This window comes from Drosophila persimilis, unplaced genomic scaffold (assembly GCF_003286085.1).
Source record: "Drosophila persimilis strain 14011-0111.01,24,50 unplaced genomic scaffold, DperRS2 tig00000002-arrow-pilon, whole genome shotgun sequence".
NCBI lineage: Eukaryota > Metazoa > Arthropoda > Insecta > Diptera > Drosophilidae > Drosophila > Drosophila persimilis.
Window position 1 is genome coordinate 18,749,178 of NW_020825289.1, and position 26,177 is coordinate 18,775,354.

Genomic DNA, 26,177 nt, shown 5'->3' on the forward strand with positions numbered 1-26,177 from the left:
CCAGGGACTAGGAGATCCAGTTCAAGCCAAGCGCCTAATGTTGATTTAGGGGAAATTGTATGTATGTATATGTTAACAAAATTCACACTATCTAACTGAATTATATTATGAATGTATGTATATTTATAATAGGCATAATTTCACATATTGTTTTTTGTTTTCTGTTTTTATAAGCTTACTGTAGACAAAGGTGTATTTAAAGTTATTACGCTTTGGATCAGAGAAGTCAACAACTATACAGCCAAGCGCAGTGGGAATATCAATTGAATACAATAAATTATAGATGGGTTTCAGCAAAACGTTCTGGACTATCACATAGAATAACACTAAAGGTAAGAGCTAAAGCTATTTACAGAGAATACACTTGTAGGATAGTAATAAATAGTTGTACCTAAAATCGCAACATAATATCCAACGGAAAATGCACAAACGAGGGAAACACAATGGATAGTGAGATAGGAGAATACGTTGTGCATCATGTTGTCCCTATAGATTAAAGAACGATTCGAAACGAACTCGTGAACAGCCAAGTTTTAGATTGCATTATAATGAGCAACATTTCATGTGTTTCGAACAGCGATTTTTCCAAAAAAGCGTTCATTCACCGCCGCTTTCAATCGCTGTTGCTAATCAGCGATTCCTGCTGCTCATCGTCATTGACTCTGTAAGAAGAAATCCAGTTTAGTTGGCTACTTTTGAGAAACTGATCGGAGGACTCACCTAACAATGCTCGGCTTATGGCAACGACAGAGTTTTCTATATACAATTTTGAACAGTTTCGTAAGTGGATCAGCATCATCGTTACGCATCAGCAGCGCAACAAGTGTCAGAGCCAGAAATATGGGTATCGAACCGATATAGAACATGTGAGAATACGGCTTATGCTTCAGCAGAACATCAAATACAATGGCCAAGGGAATCTGCAACGACATGGCCAATGTGCCAATCAGCGAGGAGGTGAGAAAGCAGCCCCAAAGCCATAATGCCTCCGCGAGCACGGTTCCTATTAGTCCGTTTAGAAACAGCAGCGCGAATTGCCCCTGATCAGGCACTTCAAATGTTTCGATCTTGGTGAAATGCAAAATGAAGAAAATCGGCCACAAAAGCATGAGATTCCAGAGGCCAACGAACCCTTCAAGAAAGATATCAGTTAAGCAGGAGATAACAGAGTTCATTTGATTGCCGTGGCTTACCGAAAAACAAAGGTATATCGACCTTTTCCTCAGTATCACTTTTTCGTTTGACAAACACCAGGTACGACGCGTAAAAGAAGGCGCTGAACAGGGCCAAGAGGACACCCCTTGTCATCTTTGTGTCGTGCAGATCGTTCATTGTTATGGCCACAACTCCTGCAATGTTCATGCCGACAGCAATCAGCTTGGTGATGGTCAACTTGTCACCTGTTGCCGAGGGGAAAACGGCCGCCAGACAGATGATAAAGAATGACGACGTAGAGCTGACAAGTGTTATCATGGCAGTCTCATCCATTTCCAGGGCCAGCTGAAAGAAGTAGTTTGCCACAAACCAAAGCAGACAGAAAAGCAAGGCCGTCTTGGCTGTCTTGTGATGGGTCTTCTGCCGCCTGATGCGCAAGCTGGCCGCATAGGATAGACGTGCCAATAATGCATCGGTGGCCTCATGGGCGGACATTTCCCGGACCTCTGCCATTTTGCTGAAGCGAACACTGCGCACGCTGGAATCGTCGCTCTCAGTGCCGGACAGGGTGTTACCGCTGCCATTGACTGTTGAGGCCAGGTGTGCGGATCTGATCGGCACATAGGTAGGATCTCCCTGCGGAAGGCGACAGATTTATTTATATTTTTTTTTATAAGTTTAGCTTGTATTAGGCTCACCAAAACAGCCTGATTGGAGTAGTAGTTCTCATCATCGACATTCTGCTCCATCATCTGTAGGAAACAGAATTTAGTAGAGAAATAAACAAATTAATATGACTATTTACTGCATAAGTTCCATTTTGGCGCTCGCACGACTCTTTCCATGGCGCCAAAATTCCTATAACAAGCAGGTAGATACTGAACATTGACGTTTTGAAATATGTGCAGAAGAAGGGCTTGTCGAACTTGGCCTCATTGTACAGAAACTGCGAAATAAAAGAATTAGAATCAATTAGGTTTCTCTGTCCATTTATCTGTAGATCTGTCCGGGTGGGGTACCTTGGTGAGCTCACTGGAGGAAACCCATACGACATCGACTAGTATTAGTATTGCTATGCCCAGTATAAGCTTCTGTGTGCGTCCCAGCATGATTTCTATATATGACTTATCTTTTCGAGGGCTTTGCAAACGAATGTTGCTGTTTGTCGGCTTATATTTCGTATCCAATTGGTTATCTAAATGCAAATAACTATTTACGCTTGTGCCGCCAGCTTTTCAGTGTCATTTTGCGACGCTTTCTGGCTGCTGTTATCCTCGATTCAAAATTATCAAATCTGGTTCGCTCCAGGCGTCTCTATATTTAGGCTTCAATGTAGATAGTCGATGCGGTCATTGCAGCTGAAATGGAAATGGGCGGGAGGTTAATGGCAGGCTCAAAGGAATTGCATTTATTGATTTTGTCCGCGCTGGTGGGTGTGGCTGTTCGAGGCGTGAATTAAATGGTAACACATTTGAGCAATCAATCAACGCAAAGGAGGAGCAATTCGATTAACAGGCCAATCACTCAATTAGCGTCTGAATTATAATGCCGAGCTAATTGGTTTGTTATTCAAATTAATAGGTATAATATAAATAAATTGGGATAGATAAGTCATGAATAGAGTAGAGATTTTGTTGTAGTACTCGAAGTCAGATCTCAATTGGCTTCAATTGTTTTGGCAGTAAATTATAGAGTATGGTAACAGAGGGGCGGCAACGGAATGGACCCCCCTGGCTGATAACAATTTCGCACACACGAAAAAACAAAATCAATAAATGGTCGAAGCGAACGTCTTCGATATGGCAGAACAGCAACGCAACAAGTTTTTTCCATTGTTCGTTCAATTGATATTATATATAACTTGTCACCCAGTTTCAGATGTGGTTACGCTTGGTTAATTTATGCAGTTGCAGTTCTTTCCATTTACCATCTATTCAGTCAGTTAAGCCTTGCTGTTCTTTTTGCCTGCTACGGCGATTGCATTGATTGTTTATGTCCAAATGTAGCTGGTTGTTTGGCTCACTTGTTTGGCGGCTTTGTTAGGCGGTATTCTAAATTTTTTTTATTTTTATCTGCTTTTCGTTTTGTTTTCCTGTTCGCGATTTGTTTTTGCTTCAACAACAATATACAGTGTGACCGCGGACTTATTGATCAAATATACGGTCTGACTCTCAGAAATATACCGAAACATACCGCCTCATTTAAAATATATACCGTATATATACTGACGAATTCAAATTATATTTTACATATTACTCGTTTTTGATCTTCCGTGAAATATTACTAGCAAGATAGAACTTACAGCCATGCCCACATAACTCTATCCTATTAATGAATCAATTTTCTACTTGATTGGCTTATTTTAACCACTTGCTTTTATTGAATTTTGCGTAAAAAAAAGTTTTAGCGAAATAGGTCAAACAAAAAAAGGTTTTAGCGAAATAGGTCACACAAAAAAACGATAGTCATTTATATTGTTCAATTTTTATATTCCGTTGAATAATTCTGTCTAACTAAAACTCTTAGTTTTGCCCACATAATTTTAGGCCATTGATGAATCAATTTTCTTCAAGATTGGCTAGTTTTTAGTCCTTGCTTTTATTGTATTTTGGCTAAAACAAAGTTTAAACAAAATAGTTCAACCAAAAAAAACACACGCAATGTTGCTGGTATCTGAAGTCATGATGTGCGCATAGGGGTTTGTATACCCTATTTCGTTAATTTCATATGAAGATATAACGTAATTTATAAAGACCTTTTCTCAAATTGATATGTTTTATACATATTCATGCATTTCATTAGTATCTTGTATATATTTATCTCGATCCTGAAACCTACGGAGCCTGGGATGACAAACATTTTCTCAATTCTATAACATCCTTTTCCTTAGGGTATGGGAACTAGTGTTGCCGGTAATTATTGTTGTCAACCGGTTATTCACCAATAAATACTCGTTTTTTATCTTCCGTCGAATATTCGCAGCTATATAGATCTCTCAGCCCTGCCCACATAGTTTTATCCTTTTGATGAATCAATTTTCTAAAAGATTAATTAATTTTGACTGAAAGAAGGTTTAAACAAAACTACCGAAAAATACCACATTAAATTTTCGATACCTTTTGGCGCTCTTTTTAAATGTATATTGTGTTTGGAAAAACCATAACCTTAGATTGTTCAGTCGGTTTCTATGTGTTTCTCTTTCGTCAATCAACTGTTCTGTTCTAGCAATTTGATTGGCTACTTAATTTATGCAAATAATGTTGACAAATTACTTCTCTACGCGTGCAATTTACAGTGAAATTATGCTGTCACGCCTTGAGGACACGTTCCGTGACACCAGCACGCACACACAGCACTGTTGGGTTGGCTGTAAATGATATTCAAATACACAGTTGATACTCGAGATTTACTCCAGAGACAAAGACATCGCCTTCGGCGGGACACATACAGGCCGACAGATAACCGCATAGGCCTGTCTTTTCCCAGACAGGACGGACACACAAACATCCCACCGCATACTTAGGGCTCAGTTTCACTTTCATCACTTCAAACCCGATTAAGCACCTCATTTTATGTGTTATTTATCTACTGATTGGATGATGATAAAACGCCCGGCAGACACTCGCAGTGGAGCCCAAGCGCAGACCTCCCTGCCGCCCAGATGGGTAATACTAGAACCTGGCCAGGAGTGTGCGGGTGCTGGTTGTGTATTGCCTTTGTTATTTTCCACTCGGCGTCTTCGTTTTCGTCTATTAAAAGACAACAAAAATAAGCGTCTAAATGCCACATAAAACAATACAAAGAATAATAGGCTACAATTTTTCACCCTCGGCCCCACAGCACAGCCCGCTACCACTCCCGGACCACACCCACAGCCCTCATCCTCTGCCTCTGCCGCATACCCTCCTCCTCAGTCAGTCAGGCAGCCACTCAGTCGGCGACACCTGTCAAGCTCCTGTCCTCTACCCCCATGTCCTGTATGTGTATGTGCGTAGGCATAAAATAAATAAATAAAAAATTGACTACCAGACAAGGAGGGAAGTGAAATGCAGACTGGAGGACGGAGGACGGAGGCCGGAGGAGTGCTAACAGGGACACAGTGGGTGCCCTGGCCCTAGCTCTATATCACCACACCCGGAATAAGACCAAGACCTCGACCGAGACCGAGGAAATAATATTATGTCGACCCATTGAGACGAGCATGATGTAATTTTCTTTTCCGTTAAGTTTCATTGACAATGTGTGGAGGAGGCTTGTGCCAAGTGCTCTCCCTCTCGTGCCACAAATTTTGGCTGGGCTGGAGCCCGATGGTAGAATAGGTGGTGCAGGGTAGCCGAAGGTAATTTGCAATTGTAAATTGTATGCGACAGCAGTTCGATGTGTGCGTTCTAAATGTATGTATGTACATGCTCGTACATGCAGCTTGCCATAATTCGCGGATGGATTCAATTATACTGTCATATTACATAAGCCGATTACAGCGATGATAACAAAGCATTAAACTCATTAGGCGGCCACTCAAAAAAATGTCAAACGGTGATATCGACGGGGGAAGGAAACGAGTGCGATTAAGAGTGCGGAAGAGAAAGCCACTGTCTGGGTACGAGGTCCTTACCAACAGAAATATATAGCGCTAATAAAACCTAGGTGACGATGCTTGAGATACCCTTTCAGATAGATCTTTTTTTTCTCAGCCATATCATATGCGGAGATACTAAATCACATAGATCATGGTAGAATCTGATAGAAATTACATTTAAAAAAAAGAAAAAATACTTTTTTCATCGTACTCTATCAAATCATTGAAATAATCTTAGATATTTATTTTTATTAAATTCACTTCAATGACAAATAAATTGCTTTAAAGCCGATGGATATATCTAGATATATAGATATAGATATTTAATATGTATAATATTCATATAAAAGCCAACATTTAAAAAAAAAAGATTCCTATGGAAACTGTACGATGTATGGCATTTATGGAATTGGATATGGATGTTTATTAGGAGTCTAGAGAATCCATGGTGTATGAAATGATTCCTTCTCTGCGTTGTAAGTGTCTAGGAAAGCACATAATACCCTCTCAAAGAGTACCCAAATGAAAAGCAAGCAAAGAATAGCGGAAAAGTCGGAACAGAGAAATGTGCTCCACACCCCCCGCAGCGACAGCAATAGCAGCGGGGGCGGCGGAAGGGGGGCAAAAAAAAAGAGAAAGACAATAAAGGCAAATAGAACATAAATTGAAGCAAGCCGCGCCAAATATCAACAAAGCTTGGACAGTGGGTGGGAAAAATACAGAAAAACAGAGAGAAAGGACGGGTGAGAGCGAGAGAGGGAGAGAGAGAGAGAGCGACAATAAAAAAGAGAGCGGTCGCAAAAAAAAAACGATATCGCATATCAAGAAAAATCACAACGAATGACCGCCAAAAAAAAGAAAAACCGAATTAAATGTCCCCAGCGGACACACAAAGGAGAGAAGGATGGTGGAGCAGAGAATAAAAGAATGGGAAGCAGAGACAGGGTGGTTTACTGGGGGCTTACGGGGGTGTCTCAGGGCTGGAATGAAAAATGATTGACTTTTATGGTGTAGCGCATATTCGGTCTTTAACATAATATTTGTCATAAAATTAAGGGGAGCCCCAAGAAGAGAGAGAGAGAGAGAGAGAGACAGGAGCTCTGACATTGTCATAAAAAATTTGCCAAATGTTGATGCCGGCAGGAAAGAGCTTCCTTTTGCCGAGCGCAGAAAAGTTCATGCAGTTCACGAAATTTCGCACACGTACGCAGGACACCCATCCGTGCACTCCCCCTACACGGACACACACACACTAACAATACAGCATACACATATGCGCACATTTCCGGTTAAAATAATAATGCCTCGTATTGAAGGGGAAGGGGAAGGGGAAGGGCGACGGGTAGGAAGGACGGTAGCTACCAACAAAAGCAATAATTATGGCAAACTAGTTTGCCTCGTCTTACGCCTTTTGTCGCCCATTTTCCTGCTTTGACATAAGCCTTAACCTACAAAGATGTCCTCCCACCCATACACACATAACCATTCACGCACCCCCCACACACACAGTCGCACTCATACTGTGAGACACGCACACACACACAGTAACGCTCACGCACAGAGCTTGTGCTGTCATGTACAAGCAACAAAAGCAATCGAAGCTACTACCCATTCTCCAGCTCCTCCTGTTCCTGCTGCTTCTCCGGCACTGCTGACTATTGTTGGCCAAGCCAACAGCTACCAATTCCCCGCTCTCCTCTCTGTCCCTGTCCCACTCTCCCTGTGGGCCAGTCTCTATATCTCTTTCGTTTTGTGTGCAGGAAATTTCGTTTTATGCGCGAGACAAATCGCACCTTATTATGTGAGACGCTCATGTATGGGTGCGTGGGTGTTTGGGTGTTTGGGGCGTGTGCAGACATTCAATGCTTGGTCTGTGTGCTTGCTGTGTGTGGATATGTACGAGTATGTGTGCATTTCGACTTTGCGACGGGCCATTATCCACACTCATGCACCCACGCTATATCTATGGCTTTATCGCCCAACAACAGAAACACACACACACGCACTCAAAGGAATTTACATTTTATGTGCTGCATATACATACAAGTATGTTTGTGTGTGTGTGTGTGTATGCATTTGGCCAGTGCTACAATGCTACACGCTACACAGCAAAAGCGTTGCATAGTTTTGACATAAATGAATTGATGCAAAAGTTAAGTGAAATATTTCCACGAATTGTCATTCGTAAACATCAAGCAATGAATCAGTTTTGTTCTAGTGTAACCTATCAGCAGGCCCTACCATTTCCGGTTGAAGTTTATGGCACGAATTTAACGGTATCTTCAGTGCCCACAGACGATTATCAGACGGCCAACCCCCAGCCGCCAACCCCCAGCCCCCAGTCCCTTTGTGGGTCACCCAAAAGCGTCGCTGCCGCACAAAACAGACCCAAAGTAGAAGCGCGTCTGAGTCAGAGTTGAAATCGGAGCCAGAGCCTTCAACGTCTCTGCCGTAGTCATCGTCATCATCGATAAACATCGGGCATTAGTTTAGTTTCCCTTTTGCCTTCCAGCGATGCCAGGACAACAGCAGTACACGTTGAAGAGAAAGAACCAAGCGGAACTCCAACAAAATCGGAGCTCTATTTTGTTGTATTTTTTGGCGGCATTGTTTGCTTTTGCTTTTTGGGAGCTCTCTGTGCATACGCTTGCCGCGTGACTTTCCCGAGGGAGTGCGAGACGTCCTGCCTGTCCTGCCTGTCCTGCCTTGTCTCCCTGTATAGTACATTGTTGGGTCGCTTTGTGCCTGCGCGAAATTTCATTCACAAAACTCGTCTTTGCCTTTGCCCCTTGCTCGCGTCCCTGGTCTATGCCTCTGCTTTTGGCTCTGCCTTTGGCTTCTTCGTGGTGCGTGTTCCAAAAGAGTAGAATAACCTGGTCGCAAGGACTGAGGACTGAGGACTGGGCATCCACAACTGCGCAAAATCCGAGCTGCTTCCTTTCGTTACCCAGTTTCGCTTCGCTTCGTTTCGACTCGTTTCGTTTGGTCATGCAGGCGGTGGCGGCGGCGGCGGCGTCCTTGTAACGGTTATCTGAAAAGCTGTGCAAAGTCTACGGCGCTACCTTGGCTCCAATGCTCCAGATGAAACTGAAGCCGCAGCCAACCGAAATTGAAGCGGATGCTGCCATGCCCAACTTACAAGACTGTCAGATGGCGTGACGATAATGTCGAATGCGCCGCCTGCCCATCGAGACTGCTCTTTGGAGGTGGTCTGCTCCAAGCAGGCTCCTCCGCATGGTCCCCACACGTACTGGATACTCGGAAATAAGAAGGATTGTGGCGCCTCTTAAGTAGAATGTGATATCAGGGGATCGATATGGCCAATGTTTGTGGTATAGACTAATATCGATAATTTATCTAAACTTGAGCGATAGAAAGTTAAGGGTATTCCCGACAAAAACTAACTTTCTTCTCCCAGTAGTTGTTGTAAGCATTTTTTTCTTATTTGTGCAGGAATTTGGGTTTTGTTTTCCACTCTTTCGCACTCTGTCTCTCTGGATTGTTTCCTCTTCTAGACATACACACACACACACAGACACATACACAAGGCCCTCGAGGATTCTGAGCCGCAAGCTTTCTTTCTTATCAATTTCAGCGAGCACACCGACACACACAGCTGGCCAGAGCCACAGTGTGCGTGTGCCAGTGTGTCTGTGTATGTGTGGGTGGGTTGTGAGCCCGCATAAGTTGACGACACATTCATATCCATGCCACAACAACAACAACAACAAGAACAAACTCAAGCACAAGCCCAAGCCAGCAACGGCAGTGGCCGTCCCCTTGCCGGGCAGGGCAACGGCAACGGCAGCGGCAACCTCTTCAGCATATCTTAGCACTTTCACTCTCTCGCTCGCCTTGTTGCTGGTACTGCTGGTGGTGCTTCTGGGTGGGTCCTTGTTGTCCTTGCTGATTGCATGTGTCACAGTTATTGATTGGAATGCGCATAAATTGAGGCAGACTGCTCTCCCAGCCAAATGATGTGGGATTTTCCCTAGTTTCCCCTAATTCCCTTTTTCCGCTTTGCCGTTCTCCGAGTTTTTGTTGTGCTCTTCCACTTCTCCCCCGATCGGATGGGGTGTGGCTAATGCTGGCACGAAGCCGGACCTCCCTCTGATTTGTAGTCGCGGCTACTTAAGTTAATTACCAAAAAAAAAGGCCAACTTAATAATTCAAGTGGCAGAGGCATCAACTGTCCAACCCTTGCCTCCACCTCCACCTCCACCTCCGCTCCGCTCATCCAACACTATTGAGTGAGTGGCTGCTGCCAGAGCTGTGGCTGCTGCTGCTGCTGCTGCTGCTGCTGCTGCTGTCGAGTGTCTGCTCGAAGGTCGGCCTGGCCTTGGCTTGCCCCAGTTGCCGCATTTGAACAGTCAACGAGCCAGCGCGAGTCATCCGCGTGGGTAGTGTCATATTGGATTACTTCTAATTGGCACAACAGTTTAAATAGCGAGTGCCAGTGCCCGTGTCCGTGCCAGTGCCATAGATGGTGCCTCATGATGCTCCACTTTCCCGATGCGATGCGATCTCCTGGGCCACCTGCCCAGGACCAATGGGTAATTACGATCCCATCCACTGGCCGACTTTCCCGTCAGCTGCCAGACCAAACTAAAACACGCTGAGTGGGATTAAACGACATTATAGGGTATTACACATTTAGGCCAAGTGAGACGACGACAAAACGCCGTAACGAAATGCCACAGAAAATACAACAAAATGGAAAGGGAAAAAGCGAAAAAAGCGAAAAACCAAAAGCAAAAGTTTGAGTAAAGGTAAAAGCAAAAGCAAAAGAAACCGAAACCAAGGCAAAAGCCAGGATGGGATGGGACGGGATGGGACCGGAGCACAGGCCGCAGGCGAGTGGAGTGGAACGGGTGGCTCCTGAGCGAGTTTTAGACTCCCTCTTTTTGGGTGCCTCTCTCTTTGGGGCAGTGTGATTAAGTGTCCTGCATCAAGTAATTTTTCTTACTTCAACTCGAACTGGCGTCCGAATAGAGTTCGAAGGCGCTGCTGTTAGGGTTAGCTTGCTGTTAGCCAACATCCTGTACAGCGCAGCCTGGAAGTTCGAAACAGCCGGAAAAAGAGCGCGAGAGCGAGAGCGAGAGAGCGCGCTAGCAGAAGAGAGAGTCGACACGACGCTGTCTGTCCGGCTCTCTCTTGTCAGCTGCTGCTGATTTCGCGGCCACCCACTCGTGCTCGTCCGCTCGCTCGTGGAGCTTTCGGGTTCGGTTCGAGGTTCGCGGCTCGCTCGGTATTCCAGTTAAACGCCATCTGCAATTGTGGCACAGTCAGTGCTTTGGGGCCATCAGCAAGAAGCAGGATTGTACGGTATATATCCTGCGTCGTCGCGTCCACCACTCACACAAAGAAAAGAAAAATCAAATCAAATCGAATCAAATAATACCAAACAAAAAAAATAGAAAGAAAAGAAAAGAAAAGAAAAGAAAAGCACCCCAGAGGACCACATCAAATGTCTTCGTGTTAGCCGCAAGTGAAGAAATCAAAGTGCAAATCCCCCGGAATGTGTACGGGAAACGGGATAAAATATAGTATGACTCGAGAACTGCCAATCGGGCTAGTCTAGTTGGTGGGGTAAAAGGAAAAAGGGTGGAGGAGGAGCAGGGAAGCGGAGCAGGGCAGAGCAGAGCGAAAAGAAAAGAAAAGAAACGAAACGAAAGAAACCCAAGAAAATCTGCTAAGCCAAGCATAACTCTCGAGCACTGCCTACAACGCCCCCAACCTGCCGTGTCCCCGCCCACACGCGAACGAACCGTTACGGCAGTTGATGCTGCGCTCTGGGAAGAACACCCATACACACACACACTGCCTTATATACACGACTATATAGGTACAAGCATAGGTACATCAGTATATAGTTAGTGTATTGTTCGGTGCGGGAACGGGCACGGGCACGGCCACGGTAACGGTAACGGTAACGGTAACTCGAGAGCCTTCCCCCAACTTTCCCCGGGGAACATTCACCACCCGTGAAACGGTCTAAAAACAACGAAAACCCCCCGATTGTTATATAATGAGAAAATCAAACCTTAACCAATATTGTTCAGCATTTGTGCCTAAGTCGCTCAGACTATCCCGGGAATAGTATAGACCGATTCATCGGAATCGAGACAAATGCTTCAGAGTCTTGTGCTACGTTCCGGGCTTATATAAGCGGCAGTTGTACTGAATGGATCCAAAAGCACCAGCACCAGCAGCAGCACACGCACCACCAAAAAAATAAAGAGAAATTCCCTGTACACATACACCTCCACATGGGTGTGTGCGTGTCTCTCAGTGTGTGTGTGTGTGCGCAGTGTCAACGCAGCAAATAAAACAAAAGTGAAAGTTAACACACAGAAAGCAGAAGAAGACACACTCCAATCGGGAGCAACAAAATGCGGAGTGGAGTACAGGAACCTCGGGGGTCAGGGGACAAAGAAGAATTTAAATAATACAACCGTAATCAACAAAGAAAAGTGATTTCCTTTGTGATACACACGCAGGCGAAATCCTCCCAAAAGATCTCAAGGATTCCATTGAATTTATCCTAAGCAAAAAAAAAAAAAAAACCAAATGGTTAACAGGAGAGGGAAAGATTTCAGATTCATGTGTTTTTTTTTTGTTTTTGTTAAATATGCTGCGCTTTGTACTTCTTGGACTTTAGCACCAACACTAACGCACACATACACACGCACAGAGAGAGCGGGGGCGACACATGGACAATCTTACCACCAATACTAGGATAGAAGGGCTACAGTGACGACCCCAAATACGAGATGAGGGCTACTCGGCTTCTGCTTCTTTGCCTTGCCTTTGCCTTCTCCTTCTACTTCTCGCCCAACTTCTTCTTCTTCTTCTTCTTCTTCGTCTTCTTCTACTACAAAAAATGGCATGCGGAGTGCTTGCCTGGCTGCCCTAAGTAACTACTCACACACATACGCATGCAAGCTCTCAGCGAGAGAGAGGCAGACGCGTACACGTACACCCACGAGTTCGTTCTCGTTCTCATTCTCATTCTCATTCTCGTTGTGCTCGTGGATGGGGATCCGTCCATCCGCTGTTTTTGTGTTTGCAGCGCCAGAAGCAGAGAAACAGAGAAAAGCGAGCAGCAGCAGAGCAGCAGCAGGAGCAGCAGCAGCCGCAGCCGCAGCCGCTGGCTGCGAATTATATAAATTTCTTTGCGCTCTGTGTCTCTATGTTTGTGTGTGAGTGTGTTAGATATACGGGATTTCCACGACAATTTTTTTTCGGCTTTCTTTTGTGCGGTGTTCGCGTTGGCTGCTGGCTGGCTGCGCTGCTCGGGCCAGAGCTTCGGCTAAACGAAGAGCTAGTCTCTCTCTCGCTCCATCGCATCGCTCCCGCTCCCGCTCTCGCTCCATTTCCTTCCAACTATTTCTATTCAGAAACAGTCGAAAACCCAAGAAAGAAAAGCAGAATCTTGGCCAACTATAGTTAAAAATATGTTCTGAAAATACTTACCAATTATTTTTCCTGAGCATTTTCCCAGGGGTTTTCCCAAAAATTAACAAAAAGTGGGAGTAAGAGGTAGAGAGAGCCAGGGCAGAGAGCAAAAAAGCAGAGCGCTTTTGGGGAGCTAAGAGCGTGAGCGCACAAACCATTTTTGAAACAATTATTCCTTTTTTTTAACTAGCCCAAAAATAACCCCAAAAGAATGGATAGGTTGTCAAGCAAACAATATTCGATAATGTTTAGCCGCTAAATATAAGAGGAGCCCTAACAACAAATCTGTAACAACAATTTCTCTATGTCTGTGCAGATTTCTAAATAATTATGTGAGCCCAAAACCAATTCAACGAAGCAACCGAATTTCCACAAATTTCCAATTTCAAGGTTAATGTGCAGCCCCAACAACAAAAACAACAACAGCAACAACAACAACAACAACAACAAAAGCAACAACAACACCATCAATAACAGCTGCCATAACCATAACCCATAAGCTATCTAATAAAATTCCACAAATAGTTGATAGTCAGTCCCCAAAGTAAAACGTGTGCAAAGTAAAACGTGCAAGAAAACGTGTGAAAAATATATGAAAAGTTCCAAAATATATTTGTGTCAAACATGAGCCGAGGATACCCCCCATACCAAATAACCCCTGCAGCCGAGGTTAACTGAATGCGATCCAGCGGCCTGGAGAGCAGCGGGACTTAGCTTAGGGGTCACTGTTCGGACAGTTCGGAGTCTTGAGGAGAGCTCAGCCAGGTCAGGATTCATGCCTCTAGCAGCAGCAGTCAGAGCCGAAGTAGCAGCAGCAGAAGAACCAGGTGCAGGAGCAGGAGCAGCAGCAAGAAGCAGATCTGTTCAGCAGGCACTGATACTGGCGTCGGATCGGGATACGGATACGGATCAGGAGCAGCAGCAGCAGCAGCAGCGGCCGCAGCTGGATCTGAGCACACCAAATCCGAATCCCACACTTCTGATGATGATGGGGCCATGAGCCCATCATTACTCGCATTGAATTGGAGTCGCAAGCGCGTCTCAAGCGGGCCTGCACCATGCTAGCACCGCCGAACCCGAGGTCAATATGCGGCCAGGACCCGGGCTGGTCGTGATGGCGCTTGCGTTTATTTCGGGGGCTCGGCGTGGCAGCAGCAGCAGCATCAGCTCAACGACGACGACGACGACAGCATCCACATCAATAGGAACAACATCAGCAGGAGCAGCGGGAGCAGCAGCAGTAGGAGCAGGAGGAGCAGGAGGAACTGGAGGAACTGGAGCAACTGCAGCAGGCACAGAAGCAGGTGGACCAGGTGGAGGTGGACTGGGAGGAGGTCACAGAGGTGGAGGAGTTGGAACTGCGTTACCGTCCAGAGGCGAGTCGTCGTCATTCATTAGCAGCTCTGGCTCATATCTGCTGCCCATCTTTCTGCCCCACCATCTCGACTTGTACCGTCGGCCCACGCCCCAGGCCATCTACCAGCTGCCACCCACTTACCAGCACGCCCACGACCACGACGATCCGCGTGCCCGCACCGAGGCCCTCAGCGCGAGGCTACAGCGTCGAAGGCGACGCGAGCGCAGCCTCAGTAGCGATATTGTTGGCAGGGCTGGAGGGACAGGGAGTGGAGCGAGAGCAGGAACGGGGACGGGAACGAGGACTGAGTCCAGCAACGAGGAGGAGGAGACCGAACAGGAGCCAGAGGAAAGCGGTCTGCCAGTGCAGTATTCATCCTCACAAGCGTTAGACGAGGACGAGGACATCTTTGCCCTTGTGGCCGAGGACGATTTGCTTTCCGAAGAGTCCTTCGATCGCTTGATAAAGCTCAACGAGGACGTGGACGAGGAGGATAAGCTCACGGAAGAGGATTACAATATCCAGCAGCAGCCGCATCTGCAACAGCACGAGCCAGTCCAAGAGTTGGAGGCGGATACCGAGACAGAGACGGAAACAGAAACAGAAACGGAGACGGAGCCTGAGCAACAGCAGCGGGACGAGAGCAGCCTGATTGATGAGAGTGTCCTGCAGCACAGCGACAACAACAGCCCGAAGGAGTTTCCTTCCACCAACAGCAACAGTAAAAGCAACAGCAACAGCAACAACAATAATAACAACAAGAGAGAAGCTACCGGCAACATCCTTGATGCCCAGGCGGCTCAGCTGATTGGTCACAAGGATAACAGCTGGTCCGGCGGCGCCTTTAGCGCCACCGCTGCAGTGGCCGTAGCCGGGTCAGCGGCAGCGGCAGCAGAAGCCAGAACAGCAGGAGGCGGGACAGCAAGATCCCTGCCAGACCCCGTGGAGCTGAAGAAGAGCATACTCGGCACTGCGTCCTCATTAACACGCCTTAATCCTTGGATATCAGCCTGTGATCTGGCACAGCCGGGCACAGGCACCGACTTGCAGGTGAGTCCCCACACCCCCAAGGACACTCTGTGAACTTTAATTTGCCCCTTATTCTACATTATTCCGTAGCCAGAAGCAGGGAAGTACAATTATACGGCATCCCTTTGGTATTTTCTTCGGGATAATGGCCTTGAGCGCAAGCCTCAATCAATTCCGTACTTGGTGCGGGCATCACGGCTATGTAGGCTGCCCTCCACCCAACCGGCTACAGGACAGGGATTGCTGTGTCCTTGGTTCCCTGTTGCAGCCACCCACTCACTCAAACTGTCAAGAAATTGACAACAATGCACAGCTTAAGTGCATACAAATACTCACCCACACTCAAACAGAGCGTGAGGAACAGGTGGGGGAGGGGGGGGCGGCGGCGGGTGAAACACCCACAAAGACGTACTCAAATACATGTACAAATTGTATGCATTTCAAGGGATTCCTATTGCCAAACGACTTGAAGGGGTCCCTCTGTCCCTGTCCCTGTCCCTGTCCCTGTCCCTGGCCACCTCGACTCGGCAATATTGAAAGCTGTGTCAATTGTTGTTGGCCCTAAACCTTCGCCTTTTATTTCCAAAGAAAGTTCAGCAGAACTAAAACCTGCGGAAACTGCTTCCAAGAGATTTGTTGTCGACTTCTGCGAGAATTGCAAAAAGCATGCTCATAGATTTATGGCTTGTATGGCTACCCGCTGCGAAATGAATTAAAATTCATTGCCTACTTTTGCGAGCGATTCATCGATGAGAAAAAATTTGATTAAACCCTGGAATATGTATGCAATTTTTTAAGTTGTACTAAAATTGAAAAGCTTATGGCTGTTTGTGTGCCATACTATTTTGCTTTTCAAGATATTATGTAGATGTTAAGTTTAGCAGGCGGAAACTTTAACTTTTGCCGAGGGAAACGGAAGCTCGAACAAAGGCGTTTTTATACTATTATTATTAGGGGGGTTTCTCGCCATCGAGCCAGGCACTTTTCTCTTGTTGGCTTGCCACTCAAACTGCCAAAGGAAAAAGTGATTTTCAGTTTTTCTTCGTTATTTTCCTTGTGACAATTGCGGGGCCCCCAGCTAGGACCACTTCAGATTCCACGACAGTTTCATCATCATCGTCGTCATTATTGCCTGTGCTGGCAGCTGACAAAAACGAGCTGCAAATCAACGAAAATGCCTTTGCAATTGTGGCAGAGTGAGACAGAGAGACAAAGAGATAGAGAGGTAGAGAGAGAGAGAGAGAGAGAAGAAGGATATAGAGTGAGAGAGACCATCCATCGGGCCCTTTCAAATTGATTCTCTTTTTTTTTTGGTCTTATTCCTTTTTGGTTGTCTGCCAAAAATCCTTGCTAACCACTCACCTATGGAATGCAATTCCGCTGCTGTTCCACTTCTACCCGTCTCCACTTCCCTTCTTCCCTTCTCCACACTCAATTGGCTCTGCCAAGTCTAATTCAGATTTTAATATTTATTAATGTATTCTTGCAACTGCCATTTGCCCAAATGCAAATTTAATTGAATTGAAATTGGCCAAACTTTCGTTTCGTTTTTTTGTGTTTTTTTCTTCTCAGGAGATGCCGCAATCGAATGAGGTTTTATTTGTTGCTCTGATCCCTGACTGACAAACAATTAGCCCCAACCTCGAATTCCAATTACTTGGGACTATTGATTTTCCCGTCATCAGGTGGCAGAAGAGAAAGTTCTTTTCCTAGCCAAGTGTCTGTCATTCTGCCAGCCTGCCGGCAATTAAATAATTAAGTCAATCAGACCATTTGAAGGCATTTAAGTAGACCAGCCGCCAGAACTTGCCTGGGCATGTGGTTGGGCAAAGTGAAAAATAATTCAACTTATCGCCTCTATTTGATGGCCTTCCACGAACGATGCAGCAGACTGGAGGAGCTCTCCTCCTCTTTACATTAGAAATCAAGTTTTTGTGGGGTATATTTTTTCCTTTTAAAGTCCGCTTTTACGGAAATATTTTCATCTTGCAGAAAAATTTTTTTAAGATAACAAATTATTGTACATTCAAGACAGATACGAGAGGAAGCTCTTTAATAGACAGGTCCGCTAGATTCAGCGCCCTCATCTCCGTTGCTGTCTTTTCCCCTTGATTGATTTTTTCTCAACAGAGTATGAAGCATGGGAAAGCAAAGAGCAAAGGTCTGATCTGGATCAAAGTACATCGCAAAGACCTGTTCACCAGCGAGTGACAGCAGAGATTTTCTCAAACAATTTTAATTTGGCCTTGTCCCCGGGGCAATTCCGGCTGGTTTAGAGCTGCAAATTAGCAAACATTTCTCCAATTTCCATGTCAGGAGTGGACAAAGCCCTTTCCCAGCCATCACTCCCCCGTTCGACTGCCCCCTTAATGCTCCCTTTCGAGAATGTCCTGCCTCAGAGTCCTTTGCAAGAGCCAGTGCAGAATTTATGATGAGGCGAATGGCAAGTGGCAGCATTCAGGCTGTGGCCTGTTGATGTGTTGATGCCACTGCAGAGGCGGCGGCAGCAGCAGCGGCAGTGCCAGCCTGTCCTGTCCCCCACTCGTGTCGAGTGCTGGGCCAGGGCCTTAGAGGGCTTACGACGGAGGGAGTCTGTCCCGGTCCCTGCTGCGTGGCTACAATGCATAGTGAGGCATGGCTGCTGTGGCACTCAGGACCTGCCACGAGTGCTTGCCAAGTGCGATTCGAATTGTGGCTCAGTTAGCCAGTGGAGTAGCAGGAGAGTGTGAAGGAAAAGCCATGTTCATCTGATCGCTGGAAAGTGGCAGGATCTCACTTCACGATACACTGGTTGTAAGATAGTCCTGCTTTGGTACAATTCAAAGCTTTGCCTTCTCCATGTCGCGTAATCGCCTCTTTGTCCAGAGTAATCTCCATGTCGAGCATCCTTTGCTACCTTTTATTGCGCTCCGCTTTATGATCCACTGCTCTTGCTCTGCCATTTGTTTTTTGCAGCTCTGGAGTGTAGGATTGGAGTGGAAATTGCAACTCAGAAAACAGAAAACAGCAAACAAATTTGTATTGGTTTCATTCAACTCTTAGCTAGCTCCAGTTTCAGTTTCGGTTTCAATCCCCTCCAATTCAATTAAAACAACCTCTGCCTTTGTTGAATTTAATACGAAATTCTATGGAACACGCACACCTATGTATGTGCATATGTGTGTGTGCAGTTGGCCCGACCGCCCTTATGTTGGTTAAACTACTGCAGGGACGGTTCCGCAGCCCCGGCCGTAGCATTGCAGGTCGGAGCAGGGCGACTGTTTATTTGTGTCAAGGATGTGTACAAAATCAATTATTTTGTAAGCAGTTGGCGGCTGTTGCTGGTACTTTTGGTGCTGCTGGTGCTGCTGGTGATGGTGCTACTGCAAGTTGCTGCCTCCGATTACATCATGCCCAGCAACACCACCCAGCCAGACCAAGTCAGACACAAACAAAGCCGAAAACTGTCATAAACTGTCCGCCTTCGGGCAAATGGTTTCCAGAACTAAGGAACTGATAAATGCTGTCTGCCATCCAAAGAGAGCTCCCCTCCAAATCGTTTAATGTAACAGCGTGGATTTCCTTGTTTTAGCTTCATATACATATAAATGAAATGATGAATTAAAATTACAATAAACAAATTCAACCAATCCATCGAGTTCCCAGTAATGTTTTCCACTTTTCCGAAAAGAATCGTCTATAAAGCTGGAGCTCAAATGGTGACACATTAGTCGGTGCCAGGGACCGGGACTTGGACGGGGACCGAGCTCAATTAGTTGGCAGCACAATTAGCCCGGCTAAGATGTCTGGTTGCGGTTCACAATCGCCTTCCAGTTGGTTCGTGCCTGAATCGCTTGAATGTTAATTGCCCGCAATTTGCATTTTGAGCCTGTCAAATGGCAAATGAGGCAGGAACTTTGTGCAAGTCGAGACGGCCAGAGTGAGAGGTGCATTGATTGGCCCATTAAGGAAAAAGAGGTAACACAACGTTCGGTGTCCCTTTGTGATACTTGAATGCAATGTCCAGGCTAAATACACAAAACAATTAAATTAGCCCCCAAAGGGTGGCCCAAAGGTCGGGGCCTGCTAACGGGAGCCCCATCATCCAACACGGGGCTAATGCAATTATGCGCTGCGTCGACCCGGACCCTCGCTTTGACTCTGCCTCTGGCTCTGGCTCTGGGTCTGGCTCTGCCTCTGTCTCTGGTTCTGGCTCGGGGTTCTCTCAGCACGTCAAGTGCCAGGGGAATGGAGCGCGCACTAAGTGGAGCACTGCTGCAGTGCATCCCCAACCACATTCCCAGTCCCCATCCCCATCCCCATCCCAATCCCATTTCCTTCTATTTCATTTGGGTATCTCATTTCTGCCGGCGCTGAGCGTAAATTATTCAATGAGCATTGTTTGAGTAAAAGTTGCAAAATGAATTTCTACTCAAGAATTTCATTACGAGTTCGAAAACAAGCAAATGCTGAACACAGAAGGGGATCCAGAGTGGTGAAAGATGGAGTGAACGAAAGGGAATATAGACAATGGCCAGGGTCCCCACCGGTGGGCCCACCACCTCCCCAGCCCCCCCTGCTAGCCCAGGGCTTCTTTTTGTTGCCGCCTGTCCGCAGTTGTCCACATGTTTACATCTCATTTCATTAAATTCATTCAACTTATTGTTGTCATTAGAGAGGGTAAGGGGAGGTGATAGAGAGAATACCCCACACATACACAATACACCTCCTATACACATGCAAAGCGCCGGTGAACGTTTGACAAATTAATTTTGATAAAATTGTATGGAATAACGACAGGCGCCGGCCCTTTCTCTTGTGAGTGTGTGCGCGCGGGTGTTAGCCAAACAAATATGTGATGTGACAGACAGACAGGTGCGTCCCTGAATATCCCTTTTGATACCCACCCACCCCACCACCCTTCTCTCTTCCATATTTTTTTCTGGGCGCGGTTTTTTTCCGAATTTCCGTCGTTGTTTGCCCGATAATGGGGGCCTTGTGGCCATATAGATGGATTGATATATGCATAAATAATGAGTGATAAATACACGAGACGCTGTTTAAATATGATTAAATTGATGGGCGCCCGGCAGGTCTGCCCCTCTGACACCCCGTCACCCCGTCACCCCGCCAAACCAGCCACCCCGGCAACCTCTTCAATCTACTGCCTGCCTGCCTGCTGCTCGAGTTGATCGATTGCCTTTGATAATGGGGCACAAAACATAATTTCTGCATTATTGCATTAGCTTCAAAGCGTAATCAGGCATCTGTTCGTGCGTACGTGTGTATGTGTGTGTGTGTGTTTGAAAAGGACATAAGATGCGTAAATATTTGCCCCGATAAGGAAGCGGCTTGAATGTGTAGAAGTTTAAACGTTCAAAGAAAACAAAAGAAAGCCAAACACTAAAGCTGGTAATTGCCATCAAATCAGATCCAAGTCCATGGAAAATTGTCCCAAATCTCGGCAAAAAACACTCCATAAGGACCTGCACAATCCGACTCTCTGTTTAGCTGTCTTTAGTTGCGTGCTGAAACACTTTGTCTCATTCGAGTAGACCTTGGGGAGTATTCCCTGAATTATGCACGAACTGTAATTGTCCCGAGTGGAAGTGCTGACAGGACGCTCCGGTTCGCTCCTGCTCGGGATTTTGCACAGTTTTCCCTATTTTATTTGTATTTCTTTCTTTCTTCTTCTACTCTCCCACATACACACTAATTTGACGGCTCACAAGTGCCAAGAGAGTACCAGCAAGAGTAGAGGTGCTTTGGTGTTGGTTGGGCAAACAATTTCCGCTTTATTTGCATTAGATTTCCGCTGGTGAAAACGTTGCTTTTCCCGTTTTCCCTTTTGCCTGCCAATTGCACATTGAAAATTGTTGCATAATTGTGGAGAAGACCCACTGAGTGGAGGGGTGCAGCGGTAGCGCTCCTGAGCTGCAGGATTACACTTGTTATGCAAAGCAATGCAGCTGGCAAATGCGTGCAGAGCAGATCGACTATGTGCAAAACAATGCGAAATGGCTGCCACTGCAACTGAATCTCAACGAGCAGGCGGCAACCGAGACTGAGAGGGAGAGAGAGAGAGACGAGAGGCATGTGCCTACGACTGTGCGGGGGTTGTGGGGGCGGTGTGGCCAGGCCTCGGCCTGGTGCCTGTTTATGATTTTGACAACAAAACGGCAACGAATCCAACGAGCATCAAGGTAAAATGACAAGTGAGGTTTGGGGCAGCACTACCACTGCCATGTGACAAACAATTTGCCTACGCCCTATGTCTTCCCGGCCCTCCGCCCCCCGGCCACGCCTGTCCCGTGCGGCCTGCCAGCCACGTCAACGCGGCCATGTGTCTGTGTCAGTGTCTGTGTTTGTGCCTTTGCCTGTCGTCGTGTGGGTGTGTGGGTGTGTGTGCGTGCCCACTCTTTCTTTCTCTCGCCCCCAGTATCCGTGTCGCCTGTCACATTTTTACGCTTCTGCACAACACATCTACACTTCTTGCGCTGACACACTGCATAAATACGTAAGGGAACTGTCGGACTAAACGAATATTTGATACCTCCAAGGGACTGTTCACAGTCCTGACTGGCGGATGGGCTTGTTTGCCTCGCAACTCTCAACAGTAGATATAAGGCAAATGAATGCCATTTTATCGATCATTAGCCGCTGAACAACAGCAAAGGGGGGCAATGATGGAAAGCTGCTCTCTTTCCTCAAAGAATGTTATACCCTGCTAGTGCAGGGTGTCTATCGCACACATTTGTATGCATGCATTTGAAATTTTGAGTGCTGCCTGCGACATGTTCTTGGCCTGTTGTTGTTTCCATTGCCGTTGCCGTTGCCGTTGCCGTTGCAGTTGCATTCTTTTTTTGCCCCAGCTTGAATTGTTGACAGGCGTTAAAATTTGACACACACATACGCTCGGGCGTAGCAGCATATGTATGTGTGGTGAGTACGAGTGTGTGTGCGAGAGTACATTGTTTGAATTGCCCGTCGAGGTTAAGCTGTAACATTTAAAGTGTTGTCGGTTCCGTTTGCCGCTTGCCGCTTGCCGCTTGCCGCTTGTTCTGGTTGCTCCACTCGCAGATGCTGCAAATGTTGCAGTTGTTGTAACAGGAACTATAGCTATAGCTGTAGCTGTTGGTGTTTAGCTCAAGTGCACTTTGGCCCCAGAAGTTGACGTTCCTGTTGTTGTTGCCGCGCGGAAAGCCATCCGTGGACCGGCCAGATTTCTATTGCCTTCAAGCCGGCGCCTTTGCTTTGAATAATATTTTCCCTGGCCTCTCCCTTCGGCGGAGTGTATATATATTCCCTAATCAAGGCAGTACTTGCTTAAGCCATGTAAGGGTAAAAGGATTGGTGGCCCAGAGGCAGCGACGGAGACACACATCCATCTGAATACATTTGTACGCTGATTGTCGCTTGGCCTAAACTGTCATGGGTCAAGTGGTACAGCCACATCTCCTCTTGCTGCAACAGATCAGGCCCCCATCCGACCCGTTCTTGCCTGTCGCTGACATCATTGTTAGGCCAGTCCGTTTTCATTGTCTAAGCATTTAGGAACTCGGGCCGGGTCGGGTCGGGCCCCCTTCGTGGCTTATTAGACATTGTGGCCCCGCCTCTTACAACCTGCCACAAAGGATCACAGCCACAAAGGCCATGCTCAGCTATCTACACATATGTATGAGTGCCTCTGTGTGTCGTCCGTGTAGTGGTAGGCGTGGGCCATTAGCCATAATGCATACTCCATTATGCCAGGTCTTTGTTCAAGCTTTTTGCTCCTCCTACTCCTTCTCACTTTTTATTTGGTGTGTGCAATGTCCTACAGAGAAGAGACAGACCAGCAGGCCTGATTGGAAAAGCCGCTCATGCAACTTGTTGTTTCGGCTACAATGGCATCCCCCGGCTGTCCGTCACTTTCAGGTCCACAGCAAAGTTAATGACAACTTGAAAAGGAATACTTTTACCCATGATAGAGAGTGAGAGAGAGAGAGATGGCCAAAGCCAAAACGAAAGGAGAGGACGAGAGAAATGCGCTGACCTGGACTCATGAATGTTTCATCCTGCGGCCATGTGCACTTTGCCATTCCTCTGCACCCGTCCAAGGCCCATGTCCATGTTCATGCTGTTCTCTGCTCTGCTCTGTATTGAAATTCCTGTTGCAATTTCAGTTATCCCCAGACCAGATATGAATATTTCATGTCCTCCTCACTGTCATTCCAACTGCATTCAATATGCTCCACGTGTGTGACTGTGGGTTTGTTTGTGGGTCTCTCCGGGCTGCAGGACCACTAGGATTTTGACACTTTTCAGTTGCATGAAACAATCAGGAAATATTAGGGCCTGCCTGAATAAATACTGATGATGATACTTACGAGTATGTTGGAGGGAATTCAAAATTCAGCCTTAGTCTGCTCTGCACTTCCGAGAGATAAAACAATGTCCCCTCTTCTTCAGAAATTATCTCAGCTTTCTCTTGTTTTTAAATGGAATATTCACAGCTTAATTTTTAATCGGTTTTAGTGGAGCTTCAATTTGAAATGATTCTCATTACCAAGTTTCGCATAATGAAGTAGAAGAGAAAGTTTTAGAAAGTTTTCCAGAAGAGTGGGAACCGTCAAAAGAGAAGGCCGTCGAAGGCTGGACGCTGAGACGGGGTTCGCTGATAGGCTTCGCTGTGCAACCTTTTTCCCCTCCCCCCCCCCCCCCCCCCCCCCCCCCCCCCCCACGGAAAAAGGTTCTGATACACAAATTGTAATTTCTTATTTCGCCTGCTGTGAATTTAAGAATTTATCTTTACCCCTGCATTGTGTGTGGGATGTGTCCATTCCCTGCCAGTGGCCCCTTCCGTTGGCCATCCGCCTTTCCCCTTCCTGGGGCCGCATTGTTGTGCATTGGGCCACAGCTGGTCGGCCATTAAATCAACAATGGCTGCCTGTACACGTGCTCCTCTCTCTGTCGCTCTTAATGTGTGCGTGAGTATGTATATGTGTGTGTGTGTGTGTGGGATAGTGTGTTTAGCTGTATTAGATTCTCTTTTGTATGATTTTTCATCTGAGTTCAGACCCCACTCCGCGCCATCCATTCGCCCGTTGCCGTTGCCGTTGCCGTTGCCGTTGCCGTTGCCGCTGCCGGGAATATCTGTGCGTGCTGCAAGCGAAATTCCCAGCTTATTGTTATTGCCCGGGGAACATGAAGCGCGCTCATGGCAAACGATTGAGGAGGAAATGAGGAAAAGGGCACACACAGGACACGCGGCAATCGAGAGTTGTTGATTGTTACATATTACTCACGGCTGGAAAGTTCAAAGGGTCAGAGCATTCCCAGTGACCGAAGGAGCAGAGTTGATGCTGAACAAGCGGCTTTCGTTGCTCCGAAATTCTTCATCGTATAAGGATATTCTTTCCCGCTAGAGGTTATTGCTTGCTTGATTTTAATTGTCTAAAAGCAGTACTGCATCCATGGGCTCGTTGAGAGTTGAGTAAATTGTAAATAAATTGGGTAATCCGGATAATTTCCAGGCCATCAGCCTGCCGTCATTATACATACATAAGGATGCAACAAATTCCTGGGACTACAAACTTCGCCCCTCCCCCACTTACCACCCCCACCCCCTTGGGCTTATAAATATGCATGACCCGGTGAGGTAGCAGTTTAAATCGGAAAAAAAATGTGTAAGCTCCTTCTGCTGCAAGCAGCTCCTGCGCATCCTTTTGCTGTCTGTTGCCTTTCAATATTGATAGTAAATGCCGTAAAGTATTTTACGAAAATTCTTCTACGGCTCCTGCCTCTTCCCCCACCTCCTGCTGCTCCTCACCTCAGGCGGCTGTTGTTGCTGGTGTACTGGATGTTGCCTTGAGTTTTATGCAAGGATGTGGAAAATTCCAACGAAGTGCGGTCATTTTAATAACGAAAAACATCAGCTCTTTATGCACTCATTGCTCCTCCTCTCCTCTCCTCTCCTCTGCTCTGCTCTCCTGTTGTGCCTTTTTGTTGTTGCGTTCCTTGCCGTGCCCTCCCTTCCTAGCTTTAGCTTCTATTCCCCATTGTTGTTGCACTTTATGACTTTCGCTGTTGTTGTTAGTCGTGCAAAAGTTTTTCAATATACCAGAGTACTTTTTGTTTTTGCCGCTGCTTTTGTTTTGCTCTTACTGTACCGCCCAGTGCCTGGGGAATTCCCCCAACCCCCCATAGTGAGTGGGTGTGTCTGTGTGAGTGTACATATCATAGTTGGATGGTTTAATTTTAAAATCACACAAAAACAGTTAATTTTGGACGTGGATGCCAGTCTGCAGTAATTGCCACGAAACTGCGAAATAAATGCGAAAATTCGACAGAAATTGTAATTATCTGCTTGGACAATCGAATCAATATCGTACAAACACACATGGATTAATCATAAAGAATTGCCGGAACAGAGGCACCTAAAAGGCTCCATTCATTACGAAATTTTCAAGAAATCTCAACATCATTTCCTGGAAATGCCATTACGAGACTCTCTCGACGGATTAAAGAGGTTTATGAGTAATGAAAATCCGACTCCTTCATTTAAAAATATCCTCTGAATAATGTACTTTGGGGAAGGCTTTCATTGAGTGTACTTTTGTAATTTTTCAAAATCGTTAA

General features: G+C 46.3%; 2 protein-coding genes across 3 annotated transcripts in view; one reads left to right on the top strand and one right to left on the bottom strand.

Moving 5' to 3' along the window:
* Window positions 1–102: 102 nt before the first annotated feature.
* LOC6592966 (solute carrier family 35 member F5) lies at window positions 103–3,238 on the bottom strand. 2 transcript variants are annotated; one of them, XM_026985401.1, is made up of 7 exons: window positions 3,179–3,238; window positions 2,175–2,513; window positions 1,961–2,101; window positions 1,854–1,907; window positions 1,194–1,791; window positions 721–1,132; window positions 103–662 (listed from the first exon to the last, which is right to left on the bottom strand). In XM_026985401.1, exons 2-7 carry the CDS (start codon window positions 2,262–2,264, stop codon window positions 614–616), a joined length of 1,344 nt encoding a protein of 447 aa, XP_026841202.1. In that variant the 5' UTR covers window positions 2,265–2,513; window positions 3,179–3,238; the 3' UTR covers window positions 103–613. The 2 variants fall into 2 exon arrangements, with proteins under 2 accessions (XP_026841202.1, XP_002017701.1); XM_002017665.2 differs by having other exon boundaries at window positions 3,083–3,235.
* Window positions 3,239–14,279: 11,041 nt separating this feature from the next.
* Window positions 14,280–26,177, top strand: part of LOC6592963 — a 28,630-nt gene continuing 16,732 nt past the window's right edge. Inside the window, exon 1 of the mRNA XM_026985637.1 lies at window positions 14,280–15,599. Coding sequence (XP_026841438.1) covers window positions 14,280–15,599 — 1,320 coding nt within the window. The remainder of the gene's footprint in view (window positions 15,600–26,177) is intronic.